Genomic DNA, 21,986 nt, shown 5'->3' with positions numbered 1-21,986 from the left:
CCTAACCCTAACCCTAACCCTAACTAACCCTAACCCTAACCCTAACCCTAACCCTAACCCTAACCCTAACCCTAACCCTAACCCTAACCCTAACCCTAACCCTAACCCTAATCATCGTTTTGAAACGATGTGGGCAGGAGGCGTGCCAGGGGCATGACCTGCGAGGCGCAGGTGTTGATAATAAGCTTCGCTAGCACAGATCACTCTCGCGCTCATGGAGCTGCGGCAAAAAGCTCCCGGTCGGTACCAGGGTCGACCTTCACTTGGTAGCGAAAAAACAAGGTCAGCGTCGACGCTTCTGACACAAGCCTATACATCATGGGCAGAACCATGATGCACCAAGATACGATATCGCAAACTGTGAGCATTGCCGCAGGCCCCTTCAAAAAGGTCATAGCCACAGTCTCTTTCATCAAGTCGCTCGTCAATGTGTGTTTCACCATCCCTATCCACTTCAAGGGGACTGAACTAGAGTCAACGTAAGCTGGACTACGTACTGTGATCTAATTGTATATGGCAATGCTATACAGCAGTAAATCACCGTACCTGAATGCAAGACAGGCTCGCACTGCTGCAGGAGGAGTATCTTTGTTAGCCTCATCCCCATGCCTGACTCTCCCCGCTGTTACACTCCACATAGGCTGTACGAGACAGTGTTTATCTTTAATCTAAAACCGCGTTGTTGCCGAGCTCGGTATGGCAGTTCTCTAGCCGTTGCAAAAAAAAATCATTAGTGATCTTAAACCTCGTTTGTGGAAACAGAAGTAGCATATTTATGCGGATAAATGTGAACCCAACGATAACAGCAGAATAGCCTAGAAGAGAGCGAAAGTTAGCGTCCGACTGCCGGCGATAATTACCCAAACAGGCGATTTCAAGCTCGGGTCCACCCATACGGAACAGTGGTGCAGGTCTTGTGACGCACCCCAGACGTTTTGCTGCCCTGTCTTCCGCTCTCCCGGAGCAGGCATCGATTTCCCCACACGATGACATGAGAGGTACTATAGATTGAGACGGCAGGAGCCGGAATTGAGAAATGTTTAGATGGGAGGTCTGGAAAGAGACAAATGAGAATATATAGTCGACACCTGGACGGGAGATCTGCGTAAACTGCAACCATTTGTCTCAGCCCTCCCTAAGGATCAGATCGAACAAGGGACGCACATCCTTGCTACGATTCCACGATGCTCACCGAAACCGTCCTCCCCTGGCTGCTGCTGGTCTCCAGCGCGGCGGCGTATCCTGCACCGAACCCTGTGCAATTCCTCAAACGGGCTCCTGATGCTGGCGTCGTGATCCAGAAATGCGCCAACCCGGGCGTGCTGGCGCTCGCCTATGACGACGGGCCGTACCAGTACACATCGCAGCTGGTCGACATCCTGGACCGCGGTGGAGCCAAGGCAACCTTCTTCTGGACGGGCACTCTCTATGGCTGCATCTACAACCAGGCTGCGGCGGTTAGGAAGACGTTCGCCTCGGGCCACCAGATCGCCTCGCACTCTTGGTATGTTTTATTTGCTGTATTCTAAAGCCTAGGATCACAGCTAATCCCCCACCAGGAGCCATGGCTACATGGGGAGCATGAGCGAGTCCCAAATCCGCAGCGAGATGACCAGGCTGGAGGACGCGTTGGTCAACCTGATTGGCAAGAAGCCCGCCTACATGCGGCCGCCCTACCTGCAGACGAGCGGGGTGTTCCTGCCCACCATGCGCGCCATGGGTTACAAGGTTATCACCAACGACGTTGATTCAGGCGACTGGAACAACCAATCTCCCCAGCAAAGCCAGCAGGCATTCCAGCGAGCCGGAACCCACGGTAATGGCCACATTTCGCTCATGCACGAGACATATGCCAGCACCGTGAACACGCTTACGCCGTGGCTTATCAACTGGGCCAAACAAAACAACCTGAGGCTGGTTACTGTTGGTGAGTATTCAGCTGAAGACGTGTTGTAGTGCAGCATATCAAGAGGACCGGAGACTGACAGACTCGCAGCTGAGTGCTTGAACGACGCCGATGGCATGTACCAGCCGGGCAACTTCACCGGCAACGGCAGGAACTATTGCTAGACGACGATGGAAAACGAAGAGAGCACAGCCAAAAAAGGATAGGGTTCATATGAGTGTACACTCTTGTCCATAAACGGAGGACCAATTCCTTGTGCAATGGCTTGCTTCCATTAGAAACGGATCCCCCCGCCAGCCCATTGTCCACGTTTGCCGTTGCAACACACATTTTCCAAGTCCGTGATACGGTCATGGTGCCGACCAGGATCACGTTGCCAGATACGGGATGCGCCTTTTCTTTCTGTGTTGCTTGACATGGCGCAGAACGCTTGTGACGATCCAGACCCAGCTAAGTTTGAAGGAAGAACACCACACACCTGTTAACGACCACCTGAAATTCACTCCCACTTCAGTACACCCAAGGCACGCCTCAAAACCCTTTCGCACTGCCTTCTATACTCAACTGCGAGCGCCTGATTCCGATTCCCTGGTGATGGTAACACCACCTCCTCATCGTCGTCCTCCGAACTGCTTTCCACTGCAGCATCCCCTTCTTCACTCTCATCCTCGTTTCCTTGCACACAGATACTCCTCAGCCGCAGCAACTCTGTCTGCAACTTTGTGATCAAAATGCCTCTAGCTCTGTCCACCAGCCCGGCCAGCTCCGGCGGCGGGTCCATGGCATCAGTACAGTCTGCGTCCCTTGAAGCAGCCGTCCACTTGTGCAGAGCCACCTTTTCTTCAGGCGTTGCAACGGCCGAGACTAGGTCATCGATGAGGGCTGGCTCAAAGTGGGTGAAGTACTTCAGCATGGAAAATGGCGATGAAGATGCGGAGGAGGGGGGTTGCGTAAGAGCAGCCAGCCGAAGACGGGCATGGGCTGCGAGAGAGCTCGGATGGGTGATGGGGCGGAGGGAGATAAGGAAATCAGTTTTCTGTTGCTGTTGTCGCCCCGATGTGCCGTCGCATCTGTCCCTATCGGCGTCTGAAGCTGGGCCGCGCTTTCGCACGTGGACGTAGTCGTTGTGCAGAGCGTCTGACTCGGGGAGGATAAAGCTGTAGGCTAAAAGGAGTTCGCTGTTGGTCTTGTCGGAGCCGTAGTTGTTGAACACCTGTTCGCCTGGCTGGTAAGGATCGTGGCATATGAGTCGGCACGCTTCCCCAGAACCGCCAACCGTAGGGATAGTATCCCAAGTGTGACGGGCTGTAGGAGAATGGTTTGCAATGTCGAATAGGGGCTGCAGAATGGAGAAATCGTCGATGCGGCAGCCGTGCGGAAGTATCGCCGTGATGCGTTGTTCAACAGCGGACGAGAGGATGAGTGAAGGCCGGAAGCTGCGGCTGGTGAAGATGCTGTAGGCCCATTTGTAGAGCAACTGGGTGTAGTCAGAATAGCCTGGCCAGTTCTCCTCTTTCAGGACTTTCCGCGCATGCTTAAACTCTTGCTTGATGTTGGCCTGGATCTCGGCTATAGCAATGCCGGCATTGGTGCCGTCAAGATAGACGACGTCATCCTCGGGCCAGAAGGACGGCGGGGCCCACGCAGCGATATGATCGGGAGCGGGCAGAGTTGCCAAGTATGGCCACCAAAAGGACTGCTTGCCCTTGAGATACTCCCTGATGAGGAAGAAGCGACCGATAACATGAGGTGGGCTAGATTGCATGAAGCGTGGGGGGAAGGCCGCGTTGGAAGACTGGGATGAGGATCCAGATGAGAAGTCCAAGGGGCCATCGATGAGAGCGTTCAAAAACGAGAGGGTCGTTGACAAAGGACATGTGACGGCCACAAATTCAGGCCCAAGAGAACTGCTGAGACTAGGATTAACGCGAAGTGAATAACCCGTTACGTTGTCGTGGTAGATTTCTAGCGACGGGTGCAGCTCAGCACCGCGCTTCCGGGACCATTCGACGAGCACATCGAAGCGTGCCTTATCGTGTTGATTCATGCTTTATCGGATTCTTGACCAAGATATCGTCGTTGGTTGGGCGTTTTGGAGTCCTTGAGTTCCAGTATTTTCAGGAGATGGAAAATTGACGCGGAGCCAGGACACTGACGCAGGAATCTATCACCTAGCCTTGGCAGCTCCGGTCCGATGCCAAGCCCCGGCTCCATCTTTCTGGAGGGCCCGGCGTCAGGTTGCTGCTGCGTTTGTCCAGTTCAAGCAAGAATTCGGATTCGTGAGTTCTGTCCGAGGTTCGGTGCCTGTAGTCATTATCTTGTCCTGCTATGTGTTGAGTAGGGTTCAGAAACACTACTACTCTCTCTCGTTATGCACACGGGGAATTGGTAATTGTTTTTCGCCAGCCTTTGGAGACTGCCATCACCGTCACACATGTCTAGCCGTCACAGGCAGGGCTTGGGTACTGAAATAGGTAGCGAAGGGATCCATGATTGAAACAAACTCAAATGCCGTGTTGAACGACAGAGTCAAAGACAGTACCTCCAACAGCATCGAACAAATAATACTATAACCAGCCACCAAGATGAGCGAAGATGAAAACAATGAATCCAGGACCCGAGACCATCCAGCAACGTGGACCCCCTGGGTCCTCCAGCAGTTATCCTGACTAGATCCCCCCACCCGACATCGCTGTGTTTGAGTTGAGGTCTGCGCGGGCCGAGACACTCATTCTTAAAATTCTCTAGCACTTGCGCCACTGGAGGTAGGCGATCTGCTTGAAGGTGAGGTCGGTAGACTCGGCCTGGAGTATTTTCCCACCTGTTAGTCAATCTTCTTTTGTGTGGACTTGCAAAAGGGAAAATAGTAGCTCACGCACCGTCAGCAATGCCGGCTTCTTGAGGTCAAGAGGGGTGACCTGGATAGCCGAGTTGATGTTGAGCATGCCTGAGGCGCCGCACGGCGACCAAGGAACATAGCTTTCGAGGGTGAAGTTGTCTGTCTTGGTGTAGTCCTGGTCGATGGGGCCCTTCCACACGCCTTTGGTGGTGATCTGAGCAAGAAATATGTTAGCACGTAGTCCTGGGAAGGGTAGCAATCATGTCAAGGTAATTATAACGGGTCTGCTGGGATATTTACCTGTCCAGCGCCGCCCGAGAAAAAGTAGTTGGCGGTGGCAGTGCCGGTGGCACCCTTGGGCAGGGTAACGTGGCCGCGATAGTCGGCCCTGAAGATGGAGAACTGCCATCCCTGTGGGTAGTGAAGCTTGAGGTTCAGCTGGCAATTCTTGCGACGATCCTTGACCTGGGTGCCCTCTCCCGCCGCAGCGATGAACTCGTCATAGAGAAGAGTGAGCGTTGTGCGATCATCCGAGAACATGTACCCGATCGATCCTGCAGGGCATCCGCTGCCGCCGTAGGTGAACCCCTTGATCTCGATCTCGTGGCCGCTGGGAGCCGTCTGGCGTGCATTGAGTTCAGAGCGGCCCACGAGGCCAGAGGAGCTGTCTTCGGCCACCGGGAGAGCGGCGGCGAAAGCGGCAAAGAGAGCGGTGATGGTGGCGAGGAAGTTCATGTTGATGGAGGTCCTAGAAAACTGTGTAGATGGAAAGAATGAGGCGATTTCTTGTAGTTTCAATGTTTTGAATCTTTTCGTTGCTTTGACTTTGTTGCTTTTGCTGCTGGGAGTAGTGGGCAAGACGAAGCACCATTCTTGGAGGATGAGGATCTACTTATACTTGAGATCACCATAAGCTGTGCCCTAGGATATGCCGTGAAACCAGCTCTTTTCCTTCTCAATACTCCAACTCCCATGGTGAGCTCCACTCCCTTTGACTTCCGTGGCTGAGCAGCCGCTTCAAGTTCGGCCAAGTCACGTACTGAACAAAGTCCTGTCCGCAGGCACTCCGAGCCTTTCAGCCCAAGTTGCCCGACGGATTCCTAGGGCTGTTGTGCGGATGTAAACGTTCCAAGTCAGCCATAGCCACAGTCTTTAACCATGCGTTGGCCCAAGTGAGTCAGGCGTGCGTGCAGTTTGTCGGACTTCATGTGGACTTGGTGATCTCTGTTTCGCCCTCGATGTGTTGTCATCATCTCCGAAAGCTGCCAGGCAAGGCGGACGCCGTGTTATGCTTAGCCACAATATCATGGCTGGATATCCGGATCCCTTTGACTGTTGACACGTACAATGTAGAGTGTCAGTCAATGCATCATAGGTTTGTTGAGGGCAAATTTTAGACATCACCAATTTTCTTCGTGACCTTTCTGTACAGCCCTGCCTGCGATATGTCGGATGGTGGCTGTGATGTCAAGCTGCCGTAAGGGAGCAAACCGTAAACAATTCGGCAGATGCAAGGGACTGGCCATAAGAGTGATGGGGTGTGAAGTGCTAGTTTAGCCGTCACTGAAGGGGCTGAGGCTTGGACGGTCTCATCCGCAGTTACCCAATCCCTTGGTCTCACCCAATCTTTTCCATATCATACCAAGCCGCCCATATCAACCAAGTGCGGTCCGTTTCCAATTCCAGACTATGGCAGCTTGGATTTCCGGTCATGGAAGCTGGCATTGAGGCTACTTCGATTAATACATTCTCTGGTAGACACTATAACCCCAAGGTATTGGGGTGTGATACCTGCAACCTGAGTCCTATCCTATGCTGTAATAGATTGACACCATAGGGTCTGATTGACATGGATCCTCCTGACCTGTATTATTGTTCCAGGTCTAGAATGTTGCGTGAACCTCGGGTTGAACGTCGGGTTTCAATACAGACGTCATTCGCTCATAGGCCGGATAAAGTAGATCAGCCCTGGATGCGCTCCCAGGTTAGGTCCCATCCCGATGGTTCTCCCTACATTGACATGCATAGTGGCTGGTTGACTTGGACATCCACCAGGTATTCTTAGTAATGGAATAGGACCTAAAGAAGTGGAGAAGTCAACACCCATTTGCTAGATAGAATATACAAAAAAGAACGAAAAAAAAAAGAAGAAAAGCCTGGGTCAAAGGCATATTTACCCAGAGTATAACTTAGCAGAGGCAGAGCTCTCCCTGGGTAGAATGGACGAGCAACAGCAACAATGAGCTTATTAACTCAACTTATGGGCGAGAAGTACCATCAAGGCTTTGAGCTATCCCATATTCATTGGAGTTCCGTAAGAACGTAACCGAGTGGGAACAACGCAGTGAACCTCATGTAGGCACCGCAACGTCACTGAGTACCGTATCATTACAACAGTGCTTCGGCCTTTCGTTGATGATGGGTGCTCTGCGTCCTCCCTAGCGCCATCTATCTCCTCTTTGAAACGCACAATGGGGTCATTGAATCAGGCATAATAATAATAGAAACTACCCCGGATTTACTATTTTGGGACATGGTCACGTCTCGCTATCGTGGTCAGGTCCGATTTCGCACGCCCCATTTGCATACGGTCGACTTGACTTTGGGGCTAGGGCTCTGCGTCATTGGGAGAGAGCCTGGGACTAGACCGTGACACAGCTCCGATAGTGGTTTCATAGCTGAGCCCCTGACGTGATACCCATCAACTTGATTTGTTGACTGCGGCTGGCAGTCGGCTGAGGCCTGGTTGTTCTTTTCCATTCGCCGAGATGCTCTCGGAGGTGGTGCGGCTGGCAGACTGCTCATCACGGTCAAGTGGCAACCTCCGAGAACCTCGACCATGCTACGATCAAAAGAATGCGCCGGTAGGCAAGTAGTTATTCACACCAAACGGTCGCAACCTCCCCATAGGGGCTTTGCTAGTTTGACGTTGGTGCTGTGTGGACGAACTTTGGCAAAAGTGGTGGCGGGAGAGGATCGAGGGCGAGCAGCCACCATTTGTTAGCTGACAGGAATCCTTCAACTATTATTAGTTAAACATTTGCTGCCATATGTTTCGAGTTCATTGGTAGGCGGGTTTCTCAACACTCGCATCACCCATGATCTCGGTATGGGCCACAGACATGGACGGGAGCCAACGCCGGAAGCGATAATCTGATGATGGAGTACCGTAGCTGGGCCTTTGGTGGCCAAGCGTGGTCTCCTTCCTTCCAAGCCCCGCATTCACGCCGCGCAACAGACTATTTGAGCATGCGGGTCGAACCGCGAGACCAATTCTGAGTATAAAACTACAAGTACAGAACGCACAACCCTTTCAACCATACATCTCATGACTTCATCCATTCCATTCACGTCATCCCACAGTATATGACATCGCATGACGGTGATCAACATAACCCACTGCCTTCAAGTCTTTATCACGATGAGAAAGCCCGTCGCTAACGGACCCCCGCTCCGCGGTGAACAATGATCTCCTCGCCCACTTCCTCCTCATCCGGTTCCTCGATGCTTGTTCTCCTTCTCGCTTCAACCGTACGGCCAACCAGCTTCCCGTCCTCGCTGAGCATGGCTTCTTCTTCGTGGGTCAACTCAACAGGCTCTTCTGTGATACCCCCAATGCTGACTGTGCTGCCGCCGGGCCCTGTTGACGATGAACCGCCCCCCGCAGCGTTGAGGGAAGCAGAGCTAGAGGAACCCTCGAAGCCACCCGACGGTGCTGCATCTTCGTCCTTCTTCTCTCTTGAGAAGGGCCAGAGGCTGCTAAAGGGGCTGATTGACGCGTTCTTGAGGACCGATGAACCCGGGTGGAGCGGCAGAGGTTTGATGAGAATGTTCTCGCGGACAGCGTCGATACCTGATGAGGCGGCACCGACGCGCTCCTCCACTTCAGGCATGGCGAAGTCGCCGAACTCTTCATCTTCGATCTCATCATCATCGCCCAAGCGACGGCCGCCTTCTTCGTCACTGCTATCGTCGTCCCGTCCATCGCCGAATCTCTCCACCTCCACCTCTTCCGTATCGTCGCGACCGAAGCCCCGCCTGCCGCTACGGGCGCTGCGGACAACTTCGCGCCACCACGAACCACGGTTCCAAGTGTTGGAAGAGCCTGTCCCCAGTGAGTCTCCACCGGCGTTCTCGCCGACGTCTTCGTCGCTGCTGCTGCTGGAGCCGTCTTCATCACCATCATCGTAGTCGGCAAACGGATTTCGCAAGTGCTCGCTGCTGATTGTACTGGGCAACGTGAAGCCAGAAGACTCCTGCGTGTTGTCCGTGTTGGACTGGGAGCTTTCTTCCTGGCCGCCGTTGGCCGTTGCGGCTGCGGCTGCAGCATTACGTTTGTTCATGGCGAGGCGGGCCGCGAGCTGAAGCCGAGCACGCGAAGGTGGGATGTTGAGGGGTGGCGGCGGAGGCGGTGGTGGCGGAATCGATGGGGGGTTCACGTTGGAGTTGGCATTCAGGGGATCGGTATAAGCCCGGAACTGGTGTTGTTAGCATGGTATGCGGAAATGGAGCCCGTATGTAGCCTATCAGAGAAACGGTCTGAAGAAAGGGAGATGTTTCCAAAATCGGGGAACCGGCACACAAAGAGCACGGGACGACGGAACGTGAGAACAGGTCACTTGGCCCCCGATGGGTGTTTGTTGACCGAGAAGCTTAGGTGCTAATGTGCAAGCCAAGAGTGCCTCGACTCAAGGTTTCAGGCCCACTGGAGCCACTGAAGAATTCGGGGCGGCAAGAAATTGGCATAACTGGGAATCGCTCACCTCATTGTTGACATCTTCTTCGGTATCCTGATCCTCATCCTCATCTTCGTCGCTCGAGCTCCCAAATCCGCTCATCAGAGTCCCCGCGCTGAGGGCGAAGGGCCCGATGCCGCTGTTGTTGGCATTGTCGGACATGTCGGAGCCACCAGTGAGTCCAGCTTCAGCCAGGGCAGCGGAAGCACCGCCTCCAAGCCCGATGGAGCTCAACCCCGAGAATCCGCCACCCATCAAGCTCTGTGCGTTGGCGCGGCTCATAGCCACCTCTGGGCGGACGCCGCCCAGGATCGCGTTGTCGCGCTCGCGGGTCTCGGCGAGAGGGCCCTCGACATAGTTGACCCAGTCCTGTGCCATCACCTTCTCCAGAACCACCTCGCTGAGCATCTCGGGTGGGTGGCGCTCGGTGAACTTGACCACCTCTTCGGCAATAAGCGTCAGATGACCCATGTAACCCATGCGGGTGTTGCGTTCGGCCTGAGACTTTTCGCTCTCTCTCTGACCGTTGATGATCTGATTGGTGATGTCGGCGGCAGTAAAGAGGCTAATGGCGAGAGTCGGATTGTATCCGCGGTCCATCGGCCCGTTAAAGACCTGCTGAACAACGTCATAGACCACGTTGTGGAGGAAGTTGTTCCAGGGGTATTGAAAGAAGAAGCTGAGGATGGTTGGGACGACACCATGCTTGACAAACTGCATCTTCAGGTAGTCCCCGACCACGGGTTGGGGAGCGGGCACCGTATCTTCAGCAGTTTTCGGGGCTTTCCCTTCGCAAGGGGATGACTGCTGCGATTTATCCTGTGCAGGCTGTGCGGTCGTGGTATCTTCCTGGGGAGGTCCCTGCGCTGAGGCTGACTCTGCTGTCGGCACATCGCCGGTTTGCGCGCTGATTGCTTCTGGATTCGGCTGCGCTGCATCTTGGGTCGATTCCGAATTGGCTTCCAGGACCGAGGTCTTGCTTGAGGCCAAAGGAGCAGAAGCATCCCCCGGGGCCGGGGATGTCGCATCAGTAGGTTTGGTTGACAGCTGTTCAACATTCGCCGAAGCGGTGGCCTGCTGTGCCGTGCCGGAAGGGTCTACCGGGCTGTCAATCGTTGCGGCTTGCTCGCTAGGGATTGTCTCGTTGTCCTTCGTGTCGGGCCTTGTCTGGCTCCGCTGCTCCTTCAAATCCTCCTTTGCTTTGTCTTCTGGGATAGTGTCGCGTTTTGCTGGAGGCTGCTCCAATGCAATGTCCCCGCAGGCTTCGTCGCCAGTGCCGGCCAACGTCGCGGCCTTCTTGGATGGGGATAAGGGAGCGACTACCAGGTCAGGCTCCTCAAGAGGCTGTGCCGGAATTGGCTTGCCACCTTGCGGTTCAGGCGTCTTGTACGCCGCCAGCGGGGACAAGGGCTCGTCAACAAACTCCGCATCATCCTTATCTATGCCTGGAGCGTCGCGAGGCGGGGCCGGGGCGTCGGGAAGCTCCAGCACACCATGTGAGCTATCCTCATCTGCGGCGTGAGACACCTCCTCGAAGCCATCATCATCAGCTGATACATTGGTCACTTCGAGCTTGCGACCCTGGTCGGCGGTCGAGAGCTGAGAGGCATTGATCGAAACATCCTCAACTGACATCTCATTGCCGCCGAGGGGCAGCAGGCGGCCTTCTGCCCTAAGCCGGTGTCGCTGAGCATCGCGAGCCATGATCAAGTCTTCGGCGCCGGCTTCGTTGAGCAGCAGCATGTTGCTGCAGTGCAAGAGTTCCGCCATGAGCTCACACGTCTTAAAGCGGTCGAAGCCAAGCGGCTCGATATGGCCGCCGAAGGTAGAGGAGAGGGATTTGTCCTTGGCTGGTGCATTCATGATGAGGTTCATAAAGTCGGGCACATGGTCGGCAAAGAGGCGCAGAAGCGTGCCCAGATAAATGGGGTCACGGCTGGTGGGTGGAGAGTTGATGTCGACACCCTCGGGGTCGTAGTCTGAGTTATTCTTCCGGATCACCTCGATGACGATACCGACGCCGCAGGTTAAGGGGTTGCCGCCGCCGAGCATGAACTTGATGAGCTGTTCAACGCAGGGCCTAGAGACCAACTGGCGCGTCAACTCGTTGGGGCCGATGCAGGTCTGCTCGTTCTGTGAGGCATTGGCCGAGATGGTGATGATAGCCTTGATGAAGTCGGCGGCTGAGGTCTGCGTGGACCAACTGTGTTCCGGGCCAAGGAAGGAAATAAGAGTGGTCATGACGTTTTGGCTGTAGAGCCACTCGACAATGCCCTGGCCGCTCTCGGTCCGCTCGAGGCTGATAATCTTGAGCAACAAGTCCATGATCATGGGACAATCGACGTGCTTCAGGATGTCCTGCACCGCGCCCTCTATCGACTTGAGCAGGGATATCATCTCCTCGGTCCGCTTGTCAAACAGGGCCTCGTTGACCTTCGTGAAGTAGCTAGCCTGCAAAGGGTCGAGCGGGGCATCACGCTTCAAGAACTGCCAAAAGTCGCGCAGCAGGCCCTTGCACTCCATAAGAGCATCGTACATGGACCAGGTGTCGGAAGACAGAATTTCGGTCGACACGAATGCGTAACGATTCCTCTTTTTTTCCTTGTCGTCGCGGCTGGTCTCGTCGGTGATGGATGATCCTAGCGAGGCCCGGCTGACATCCTTGATCTTGTCGTTGTCGTCATTGTCTTCGTCGTCGTCGTCGTCGTCGTCGTCGTCGTCCGGAGCAGCGACGGGCTCGAGCTTCGGAGCGATAACATATTGGAGCAGCTTCTTAAGAACCTCGGGGTTGCGCAGGTAGTCGACGAGCTTCGCATTGTGGTGCTTCAACTCCTCAACCAAGTCGCTCTCGTCGAGAAGTTCTTCGAGCTCAAAGTTATCCCGCTCCAGGATCGTGTCGATTGCGGAGACGTTGGCGTATCCGCCAAACCTCCAAAACATGCTGGGCGGTTGTACTGACGGTGGTGGTTGATGCTATGTCACGGCGCCGATGGAGGAGGGTGGGGGACAGGCCGTGGTCTCGCGGTCACAAGGGCGGATGTGTGCTCCCAGTGATCGCATGCGGCGACCGAAGGGAAGTGCAAGACGGTCGGGGCGTCGCGACGGGAGGGGTGCGAGGGGTGCCAAGGAATAGCATGCAAAGCCTGGGGGTTGAGCCAGCGATCACGGACGGGGTATCTTGGAAGTCTAACGACGCCGGGTACCTGCAGTCCGAAGCGATGTGCGGTCAGCCAGCCTGGAGAAGACGATGATGTGCGCAGCCGCTGAGTGGGGTTCGAAGCGGCAAGGGATGATGACAACGCCAATCTGAGCCTCCCCGCAATCACCGACGCCAAATCTTCGACTCCAGACCACACCGAAAAACACAACAGCGCTGAAAAAGGCCAGGCCATGTGATGGTATTCTCTCTCGGTCTCTGAGTCGAAGGGCGAGGCATCCGGGAGCGAAACTCAGCAATTCATCATGGCCCAAATCCGGGCGGGCATCGGGAGGGGCAGGGGAACGGACAATCAAGTTACGTCGTAGTTTGGAAGCCGCGGGCTAATAGCAGAAAAGCCTTCATAAAACCCGGCAACAAAATAAAAAAGAGAAAAGAAGAGCGGTCGTCTAGGTAGGGTTGCCTGCGCCACGGCTCTTTGGGCAACGTCTTGCTTGTTGTCCGCGACAGGACTGGCGCGTCGATGGTGGGAGTACTGATCTCGGGTTTAGGTGATGGGAAAGTGGTTGGGGCAGCTGATGCGAGAGATTGCTGGCAGCCCCGCGCAGCTGGACCGGAGCTGCTCCCAAGTGCCAGGGCTCCCTCCGCGCGTGATTGGGTCCCACCGGCTCGAAGGTTTGTGGGGTTTCGTGGACGCTTGGGCCACATCCCCTGCCCTGGAGGACTGGAACCCTGACTGCGTGGGTGAGGCTTCCAAACGCTTGAGACGTTGAAATTAACTAACGGGCTAAGGTATTCCCTCCGTTGAGATACAGTTGGCCCGACATCGACCAAGCACAAGAACAGGATGTCAACCGTGAGATTAGGTTCGGCTTGTATCATACGTTTGCATACCTAGCCTTACGTCGATCAATACCTTCCATTGTGTTTCATCAGGAAATAATACAGCATTCACACCCTTGAAGCGTTTTGAAGGGCGGGTCACGAGATGAAGGGGAGAGAGTCTTTAAGCAAGGTGGTTCGTCCGCAGATCGCCAAGATGATAGTTATTCGATTCAGCCGCTCACTCAGCTACGATTACACCGTCCCTGGTAGCACGAGGCATTCTCCGCTTCACGACTTCTGGGATTTGAAACTGCGCAGCATCACTTTCCCGTTCCAAAAATCAACTCTGGCACCTAATAACGGTATCGGCGACACAAAACTATGAGAATTGACATGAGATCAGAGAGATGATCAAACAGAACAATTGAATTGGTATCCTATCGATGCTACACCCCGACCAACTCCAGATGTGCTCTCGCCTACGTGTACCAAGTCGGCTCCGGGTGCTCGCCGAGCAACAGATACCTCCCGAGCTCACGGTTCTTATACGCAACGGGGTCGTGGAGCGTGTGAGTACGGATGTCGCGCCAGAAGCGATCCAGGCCGACCTTGGTGGCCGTGGCGCGCGCGCCAGTAACCTCAAAGATGCCCGAAGTGACGCGCAGGCCCGTGTCTGTTGCAACCACCTTGATGCTAGCCACCCATTCGGCCCACTCGCCACGAACAGCGAGGGTCAGCTTCGACCTCTGCTCCAGCGACCCGCCGTACGCCGCATAGATCTTGTCCGCCTCCTCACCAGCCTTGTCGGCAAGTGTCTCGGCGGCCCTCAGGTGGGCGAGGAAGTTGCCGTAGGTGGAGAGGATGTAAAACTCGTCGGTGGCGCTTTCCTTGTTCTGTTTGTCGGCGTGGTTAGCATGTGAAATGTTCGCTTCCTCCATCCCGACGGGGAAACTTACGTCGCCACCATAAGGCCACGGACGGGTGGTCTTCACGGTGTAGTTCTTGGCGAACTCAAGAGCGCCCTGAGCAATGCCCAGGTAGAAGTTGCTGAACACGAGCTGGATGGTCGGAAGCAGCAGCGCTGGGAAGGTAATGCCCAGCACCGCCGGGTCGGGATTCTTGGTCTTAGCATCCCAACCGAGTGCGTCGGACCACGGCGCCGAGATGTTGGTGATGGTGCCCGAACCAGACTCGGTCAGCCGCAGGCCGACATTGTCCCAGTTGTACTTGAACTGGATGCCAGCCTGGCGAGTGGGCACAACGGCGAAGATGTGCTGCTCAGGGGGGCGGCCCTCGACCCAACCCTCAAGCACAAGGAGGTCCGACACGGCCGCGCCCGTGGTGAAGTTTTTGAAGCCGTTGTAAGTTATCTTCTCGTCGTCATACGTGATCTTGAGGTCGTTGTCCCGGGGGTTGACGGCCCCGCCAACGAAGTAGTTGTTCTCGATGATGAGCTTCTGCAGCCGGTCTGCCTGCTCCTCATTGCCGACAACGTTGGCTGTCGTCGACCAGAGCAGGTGGTAGCCAAGGAGCATGCCAATCGAGCTGTAAGTCAGAGGCGCGTCAGCATTTCTCATTCATCTCAAAAGCGGGAGGGGGGGAGGACGACATACCCATCACCCTTGGCGACCTCCCGAATCGCCTTGTAGCCAACGCTCCATGGCTGCTCACCGCCACCATACTTCTTGGGCCCCAGAAGCTTCAGAAGGCCCGAGTGCTTGAGCAGCTGGACCTCAGCGACGGGGGACTTGTTGGCACGTTCGCGGGCAGCGGCATCCGGGGCCAGCACGGCAGCGACCTCGCGCGCCCGCTGCAGCCACCCCTCAGCATCTGTAGGGTAGGTCGCCCACTTGCTCTCGTACTCGGCGTACACGGCCGGGTCAGTGGCCGCGGGGGGTTTGCTGAGGACGGGGAGTCCGTCTGACATGGTTGATAAGTGCCCTTGAGGTAGGAAAGACGATGTGTGGGAGCGGGAGGTGACTTCGAGACTCGTCAAGAAGATCAGAACAGGTAGATGCGCGCGAGCTTGAGCTCTTGAGGAGGTTTTGAAAAGCAATGCGAATCTGGTCAACAAAAGGCTTCATCAACTCTTCCAACATGCGCCGCGCAGCCCATTCATATCATTTTCCAAACCGCCCCTCCCCGCCGTCGTCGCGGGGTGGCTTTCGCGTTTTCGACCCCATCACATCCGAACCCGGTCTTGTTCTGCAACCAAGCTACCCACGCACATCCCGACGATCCTCGATGACGACAGCCTCAGCCGGAATGTCCTAGACCCAGCCCTGTGGTGGCTCCGGAGATCTGGCACCCTCCCGCGCGGCTTCAAAATCTACGATTGGCAGTCTGGGCTGCACGTGGTGCCCACGCCTTGCGTCGAAATCGTGATGGATTGCAGTGTATGCTGTCGAATGCGGCACCTGGCGTCGTCGTGGCTGAAGCGTTCATTGGCCCAAGGATAGGGACAAGGTTAATCACGAAAATATTAGCCCCGATGGCTGCATCACTCCATGGTGCGGCGTATGAGGTAAAAGTAACCCGCCAGGCTGAAACCAGGCACCTGAACAAGGGGAATGGAGGGGCCCCACGCCCATCTGATGAGGGGGATTTGGCGCCGAAGACGCCATCCTCCGGCCCCACAGGTTCACGATAGGCGGGCCGCCGTTCCCACTTTGACACAGGATGTCTTAGACGCCGGTTGGGAGAACATCTCAGACTCAACTCCGGTCTCCCGAGCCGGTGTTCGCTCGGCATGGGCTCGGGATTGCGTGATCACTCCCGATTCCCCCACGCCAAGGACGCCGATCGACCGGAGAGTCGGCGATGGCATCATTGAGCCTCGTCATGGCGAAATAGCTGTCTTGAAGGTTGACGCCCGGCTTAACGGACCAGTAGAAGTATTTACAGCTCAGGGGCTGGAGATGAAATGTTCAGACGGACCTTGAGGGTTACGTGCAGACGGAAAAAGCCGAGTTGTCGTCATCTAGGCTAGCCCAATCTTCAGCCTCTTTCAAGTGTCCTACAGTCAACAACGCTGTTGTCCTCTTCTTGACAACACCCTTCCTTACAGCTTTACCAGAAACATCATCACCATGGCTACCGTCGAGCCCCATGAGCTGAACCGCGATCCCGATCGCCTGCTCTTTGCGTATGTCATCCTCTCCATCTGGCAGAAGCATCAGCCATCGTGCTTACTGACTCTTTGATCTCTCCCTGAAGTTACTGGGTTCCCAACGTGTCTGGCGGTCTCGTCATTTCTAAGATTCCCCAGCGCACATCGTGGGACCTCGACTCGAACCTGCGGTATGCGCAGACCGCCGAAAATGCCGGCTTCGAGTACGCCCTGACCCAGATCCGCTTCACCGCGTCGTATGGCGCTGCCAGTGAGTTCTCAGCCTTTCTTCGAACGAAATGCTTCGGTGACTGATCCCGCACAGACCAGCATGAATCTGTTTCCTTCTCTCAGGCCCTCTTGCACGGGACTAAGCGCCTGCGCGTCATCGCGGCCATCCTTCCCGGCCCCTGGTCGCCCGTAACAGTGGCCAAGCAGATCGCGAGCATCGACCACTACAGCAAGGGCCGTATCGCCGTGAACATCGTGTCTGGGTGGTTCAAGGGCGAGTTCACGGCCATCGGCGAGTGGTGGCTGGATCACGCGGAACGGTACCGGCGGTCCAACGAGTTCATGCGCTGCCTGCGCGGTATCTGGACGTCGGGCCAGGACAAGCCTGAGGAGGAGGACCCTGGTTTCACCTTCGCCGGCGACTTTTACCGTTTCCGTAACTACAAGCTCAGTCCCAAGCCCGTGCAAAAGCCGCACCCGCCCATCTTCCAAGGCGGCAACAGCGACGACGCCCGCAAGAACGGTGCTGAGGTGGCCGACTGGTACTTTATGAACGGCAACGACCTCGAGGGCTTCCGGGCGCAGATTGAGGACGTCAAGGCTCGTGCGGCTAAGGTCGGGCGCGAGGGCCAGGTCAAGTTCGCCGTCAACGGTTTCGTCATTGTCCGCGATACCGAGGAGGAGGCGGTACGCGTGCTCCAGGAGATCCAGGGCAAGGCTGACGCCGAGGCGGTTGAGGCTTTCGCCAATGAGGTCAAGAATGCTGGCCAGAGCACTGCGAACAAGCAGGGCATGTGGGCCACCAGCACGTTCAACGACCTGGTGCAGTACAATGACGGCTTCAAGACGAGGCTGATTGGCACGGCGGAGCAGGTCGCTGAGCGCATCCTCCTGCTCAAGAGCTTGGGTGTCAACCTTGTCCTAACAGCGTTCCTGCACTATGAAGAAGAGGTTGAGCGGTTCGGTCGCGAGGTGCTGCCGCTGGTGAGGAAGCTCGAGGCTGAAGGGCGGGGGAAGGATGCAGACTTTGAGATCGCACGGACCGGTGATGTGTATAAGAAGCGTTAAGATTCCAGATACCCAGATCAATCCAAAATCCAAGCTTTCTCGTGTCCCAGATCATCCGCATGTAATCGTGATATGAACCGTGTCGTCTGTGGTCAAGCTGGCTTCCGTTGTCAAACGTGGTGCAGTCACCCATCGGAAGATTGGAGAGTCATCGCTCCCGTTGTATGCCGTAACGGCGAACTCCCACTCCCAGACGCAAGGCTTCAAGTCGGAAACGATGGCTTTCCAACCTGTGCATATCCTGTCGTGAACAACTGGCGCTTTTCTTGCCACTAACTTTGAACTGTCCGCCTCTCGAGAGCAAGGGAGTGGAAATCCTCTTCGGTACCAGACATCATACCCCGCAGCGCCAGCTACGTCCGGCCAGGAGACTTCCACGGTCGTGGAGTCGATAGCCTTAGCGAGGATAAATCGCGGGGGACAAGGCCTTCCCCTGCCAGCTCGAACGGCCCGGGTTCCGGCGGTTACTCCCTGGCCAACGCTGCTCCATGTTGACAGGAGAATGAAGTACTTATGGCCAGGAATAAGGTTTGGGATCATGATTTTGTTGCCCCTGACCCCAGTAACGAGGGGGTAGGCGCCAGTTCGGTCACCATCAAACAGGGTGACAGAAAACCGGTCTAACTCCCCAGCTGGCGGAGGAGGTGGCGGGTCCCACGAGATTACTAGTTCTGAAGTATCAGCATGGGCGCGGATGTTGCTTGGCGGCAGCGGAGTTAGGGGCTGGGCCATCGCCGAGACGACTTGTGTCCAGGACGACTTCAAAAAGTCCCCACCGCTCGCACGAACGCGACACTCGACCGTATCACCCTTTCGTAACTGCTGCCAGTAATAGCGGTTGCAGTCGACATGAGTCTGGGACCAGCGGGTCTGTCCGGCACGACGATGGTGGAGGTCGTAGCCGTAAGCACCGTACACCGGCTCCCACGAGGCGATGATACCACTCGGGTCTGAGACAGCTTTCAGTTGGGCTGGCACATTCAGAGGTCGGGCCGGGACGTTGCTTGGCATCTCCAGTGGTGTGCGTCCCAACGAGAAGGCAGAAATGAGAGTACGGGAGAATGCTTGAGCAATCTGGAATTCGCCGAGTGCATTCGGATGGAGACCATCATACGCTGCTTTCGAGTTATTGCCTCCGCCTGGAACAGTCAGAATCGCCAACGTAGCATACATCGCGTATCGGAGACTTGCAGGAATAGTTCTCGCAGAAGCGGACGAGGGCGATAGGCGACTCTGGCAGACTCCATTTAGGGATGGACCGAGCCAATGTCTCATTGTAGCGGTTCGTGCTCAGAGGCAAGTCATCGCGACCGGGCAGGGAGGTCCTGTGTGGAATATTTGCAATGGCAAATTTGAGATTGTGCTTGGCCGATCTCGCCCGGTGGACAAGAGTCTCGATGCTTGTGAGTACCTCGATGGGGTCGCAACGCAGCCAGGCCAGGTCGTTGAAGCCAAGCTCCACGAGGCAAATGTCTGGCTGGTAGGCTGCGACCTGCTCGGCTATAAGGTCTTTGGCCTGGAGAGCAAGACGCCCACTACCGGAGAAGTGAGCCGAGTTGGCCAGGAACTCAGGGTCAACACCAGCTGCATATCCGCCATGGGTTCGGACCACGGGAGCGGCATCTGCTGGGTCATCAGGACAGCGGGGCGGGCGTGGAGGATGCGGATCGTTAGGAGGAACAGTCCCCGTGTAAGGCCCGACGAAGCGCACTGCGACCCCTTCCTTGCGGAACCACTGCCAGATACGATAGCGCCAGGTCCAGTCGCCCTCGCGGCCGTGAGAGATGGAGTCGCCAACCACCATTACCCGGAAGGCATAAGGCACCTCGTCGGGGGGCTGCAGAGTCGCCATGGTGGGACCGTTGAATGAGCGGTGGGGATGCCGACTTTGTGGATGGAGGAAGGCCAACAGGTGGTGCTGGGGGTGAATTGTGGTGGTGCGACCCGGGAAGTGGAGTCGCTCCTAGCGGGACCGGAACGGGACGATTCGGCAACGAAGTGGGGCCATTCCGGGCTGCGGTGGATGGAGCCCGGTAAAACCACAGTGGGTCCATGAATACCGGTAACTACCTTTTGGACTTCGATCTCGGCCTTGGGCCACCACGTGCAAGCGCCTCTTCAATAACTTCATCAAGACTTATTTCAACAGTTGCTTGGGCACTCTGAAACAACAAGAACCGGAATTGCATGTTCGAAGCTTGAATCGCTGACCTGTTTTTTTGCCTCGCTGACCGACCCTGATCAACCTTGAACCTCCATGTTCGGCGGCAAAGCCCCGCGGATTCGCCCTTGCCCTCCCACCCATGGCGATGCCACCTATCTCTTCGCTGCTTTACATGCAAGCACCACCGTCAACTCCTAGCACCTTTCCGTTGACCCACTCGCCATCTTGCGAGGCCAGGAAACAAACACAGCGGGCAATGTCAATGGGGAGGCCAACCCGGTGAAGGGGGGACCAGCCGGCAGCGTACTGAAGGGCAAGTCAGGCAATGAACGTGGATCAAACGACCCCAGTATCACAACCAGTCACATACCTCGTCGACGCCTTCATCATCGAGCTTGTCGCCATTTGGGATGTACTCGCGGCATGCGGCGTGGTACATGTCCGTCTTGATGCCGCCGGGGGCGACTGCGTTGACCGTGATCTTCTTGTCGCCGAAGTCTGGGTTTTCCTTTTAATCAGCATCCCGAACCATAGTCACAAGTAAACTCAGTTGGAGGTCCCGCTCACCAATGGCCATGCAGCGCACGAAGGTTTCGATGGCGCCCTTGCTGCCCGAGTAGACCGCATGATTGGGGACACCCTTGGCTTGGCCCGTGATGGAGCCCATTAAGACGAGGTGACCGCCCACCTCGAGGTGCTTGTACGCCTCGCGGGCAACGAAGAATTGGCCACGCGTGTTGATGTTGAAGACGCGGTCGAACTCCTCAGGGGTGACATCCTTGACGTGTCCAAAGGACACAACGCCGCTGTTGGAGAAGACGATGTCGATCTTGCCGAATGCCTTGTGCGCCTCGTCAAACATGCGCACAATTTCGTCCACGTTGGCCACGTTGGCCTTGATGCGCACTGCATCCGTCCCGTTCTTGCGGATTTGGTTCATCACCTCCTCGGCCGCATCGTCGCTGCTGGCGTAGTTGACGATCACCTTGGCACCGCGGCGGCCGAGCTCAATGGCGACCTCGCGTCCGATACCGCGTCCTGGAGCACCAAGAAGCGAGGTCAGTTATCTGTCTCATATCGGGTCTCTGATTAAAGTTGAAAGGAGCTGTGGTCAAGGTTGAGCAACCACTTGTCGGGACCGACAGGGTATCAAGCGAACATTGAATGCTGTGCAGAGCCTTGCGTCTTGTCTGAACTGCAGTGGTGCTAACCGCCACAAAGCGGATTCAGGTACCCATGTATGGCTGAGGAAAATGCGCGTCTGAAACCGCAAAACTCGACGAAACCATATATCATGTGAGGGGATTGAAACATACCGGCACCCGTCACAAGAGCCACCTTGCCCTCCAACGAAGCTGACGCCAGTCCTAGCGGACCAGGGACCTGGTCATATTTGCTGCCGATGTTATTATTGGTCATGTTCGTTGCCGTGGTATGATGCTGGAAAACTGATGTTGTATAGAAGGTGGCTGAATGAGAAGATGTGTGATTGTGAGGTTTGGGGATGCAATGTCGATTCAGAGTGAGGAAGGACATATAAATACCTATTCAAGACGGTGGACATGTTAGCCATCTTTATCCGGAAGGGAAGGCCTGGGCCAGGCCAGGTCAGATGCAACGACAGGCGCTGATGGAATGTACGCCGGAGAATATACCATTCAAGCACGATCGAAGGTTACCATCCTTCGCACCACCACCCACCCATCTCAGCCATAGCGAGTTCCGTCTTACCTTTTCTTGAGCAACAGTACTTCGACAGCAACCTCCCTTCCTGTGTCTTCAGGATACAACTGCCACCTGCAGTATCAGGAACCCATATCATTGGCGCTTGATCGGAAAGTCTAGAACCCGCCTCCCCTGTGGTATCGATGTCGGGTATGGCCGTAGCTGGCTGACCGAGGAAAAACATGGCAAGGACCTGTTGCGGATCACAATGTCCACAAACATTGAC

At 55.8% G+C, this 21,986-nt stretch overlaps 8 protein-coding genes across 8 annotated transcripts; 2 read left to right on the top strand and 6 right to left on the bottom strand.

Moving 5' to 3' along the window:
* Window positions 1-1,184: 1,184 nt before the first annotated feature.
* Window positions 1,185-2,070, top strand: VTJ83DRAFT_6188 (uncharacterized protein; the record flags this gene model as incomplete). Its single annotated transcript, XM_071012871.1, has 3 exons — window positions 1,185-1,504; window positions 1,560-1,927; window positions 1,997-2,070. 3 exons carry the CDS (start codon window positions 1,185-1,187, stop codon window positions 2,068-2,070), a joined length of 762 nt encoding a protein of 253 aa, XP_070865563.1.
* Window positions 2,071-2,405: 335 nt separating this feature from the next.
* Window positions 2,406-3,953, bottom strand: VTJ83DRAFT_6187 (uncharacterized protein; the record flags this gene model as incomplete). Its single annotated transcript, XM_071012870.1, has 1 exon — window positions 2,406-3,953. The coding sequence occupies one exon, from the start codon at window positions 3,951-3,953 to the stop codon at window positions 2,406-2,408; it is 1,548 nt and encodes a 515-aa protein (XP_070865562.1).
* Window positions 3,954-4,650: 697 nt separating this feature from the next.
* VTJ83DRAFT_6186 (uncharacterized protein) lies at window positions 4,651-5,480 on the bottom strand (the record flags this gene model as incomplete). The annotated part of the gene is made up of 3 exons (XM_071012869.1): window positions 4,651-4,710; window positions 4,786-4,959; window positions 5,046-5,480. 3 exons carry the CDS (start codon window positions 5,478-5,480, stop codon window positions 4,651-4,653), a joined length of 669 nt encoding a protein of 222 aa, XP_070865561.1.
* A 2,702-nt stretch (window positions 5,481-8,182) lies between these two features.
* Window positions 8,183-12,421, bottom strand: VTJ83DRAFT_6185 (uncharacterized protein; the record flags this gene model as incomplete). The annotated part of the gene is made up of 2 exons (XM_071012868.1): window positions 8,183-9,223; window positions 9,509-12,421. 2 exons carry the CDS (start codon window positions 12,419-12,421, stop codon window positions 8,183-8,185), a joined length of 3,954 nt encoding a protein of 1,317 aa, XP_070865560.1.
* A 1,521-nt stretch (window positions 12,422-13,942) lies between these two features.
* On the bottom strand, window positions 13,943-15,390 carry VTJ83DRAFT_6184 (uncharacterized protein; the record flags this gene model as incomplete). The annotated part of the gene is made up of 3 exons (XM_071012867.1): window positions 13,943-14,356; window positions 14,420-15,008; window positions 15,077-15,390. 3 exons carry the CDS (start codon window positions 15,388-15,390, stop codon window positions 13,943-13,945), a joined length of 1,317 nt encoding a protein of 438 aa, XP_070865559.1.
* A 1,162-nt stretch (window positions 15,391-16,552) lies between these two features.
* On the top strand, window positions 16,553-17,871 carry VTJ83DRAFT_6183 (uncharacterized protein; the record flags this gene model as incomplete). Its single annotated transcript, XM_071012866.1, has 3 exons — window positions 16,553-16,608; window positions 16,680-16,843; window positions 16,898-17,871. The coding sequence occupies 3 exons, from the start codon at window positions 16,553-16,555 to the stop codon at window positions 17,869-17,871; spliced, it is 1,194 nt and encodes a 397-aa protein (XP_070865558.1).
* A 51-nt stretch (window positions 17,872-17,922) lies between these two features.
* Window positions 17,923-19,723, bottom strand: VTJ83DRAFT_6182 (uncharacterized protein; the record flags this gene model as incomplete). Its single annotated transcript, XM_071012865.1, has 2 exons — window positions 17,923-19,010; window positions 19,063-19,723. 2 exons carry the CDS (start codon window positions 19,721-19,723, stop codon window positions 17,923-17,925), a joined length of 1,749 nt encoding a protein of 582 aa, XP_070865557.1.
* Window positions 19,724-20,203: 480 nt separating this feature from the next.
* On the bottom strand, window positions 20,204-21,454 carry VTJ83DRAFT_6181 (uncharacterized protein; the record flags this gene model as incomplete). The annotated part of the gene is made up of 4 exons (XM_071012864.1): window positions 20,204-20,341; window positions 20,406-20,533; window positions 20,603-21,073; window positions 21,352-21,454. 4 exons carry the CDS (start codon window positions 21,452-21,454, stop codon window positions 20,204-20,206), a joined length of 840 nt encoding a protein of 279 aa, XP_070865556.1.
* Between the last annotated feature and the right edge of the window lie 532 nt (window positions 21,455-21,986).

Source organism: Remersonia thermophila, chromosome 5 (genome assembly GCF_042764415.1).
Source record: "Remersonia thermophila strain ATCC 22073 chromosome 5, whole genome shotgun sequence".
Lineage (NCBI taxonomy): Eukaryota > Fungi > Ascomycota > Sordariomycetes > Sordariales > Chaetomiaceae > Remersonia > Remersonia thermophila.
The sequence above is the reverse complement of the archived record's forward strand: the minus strand, read 5'-3'. Positions and strand labels throughout refer to the sequence as shown.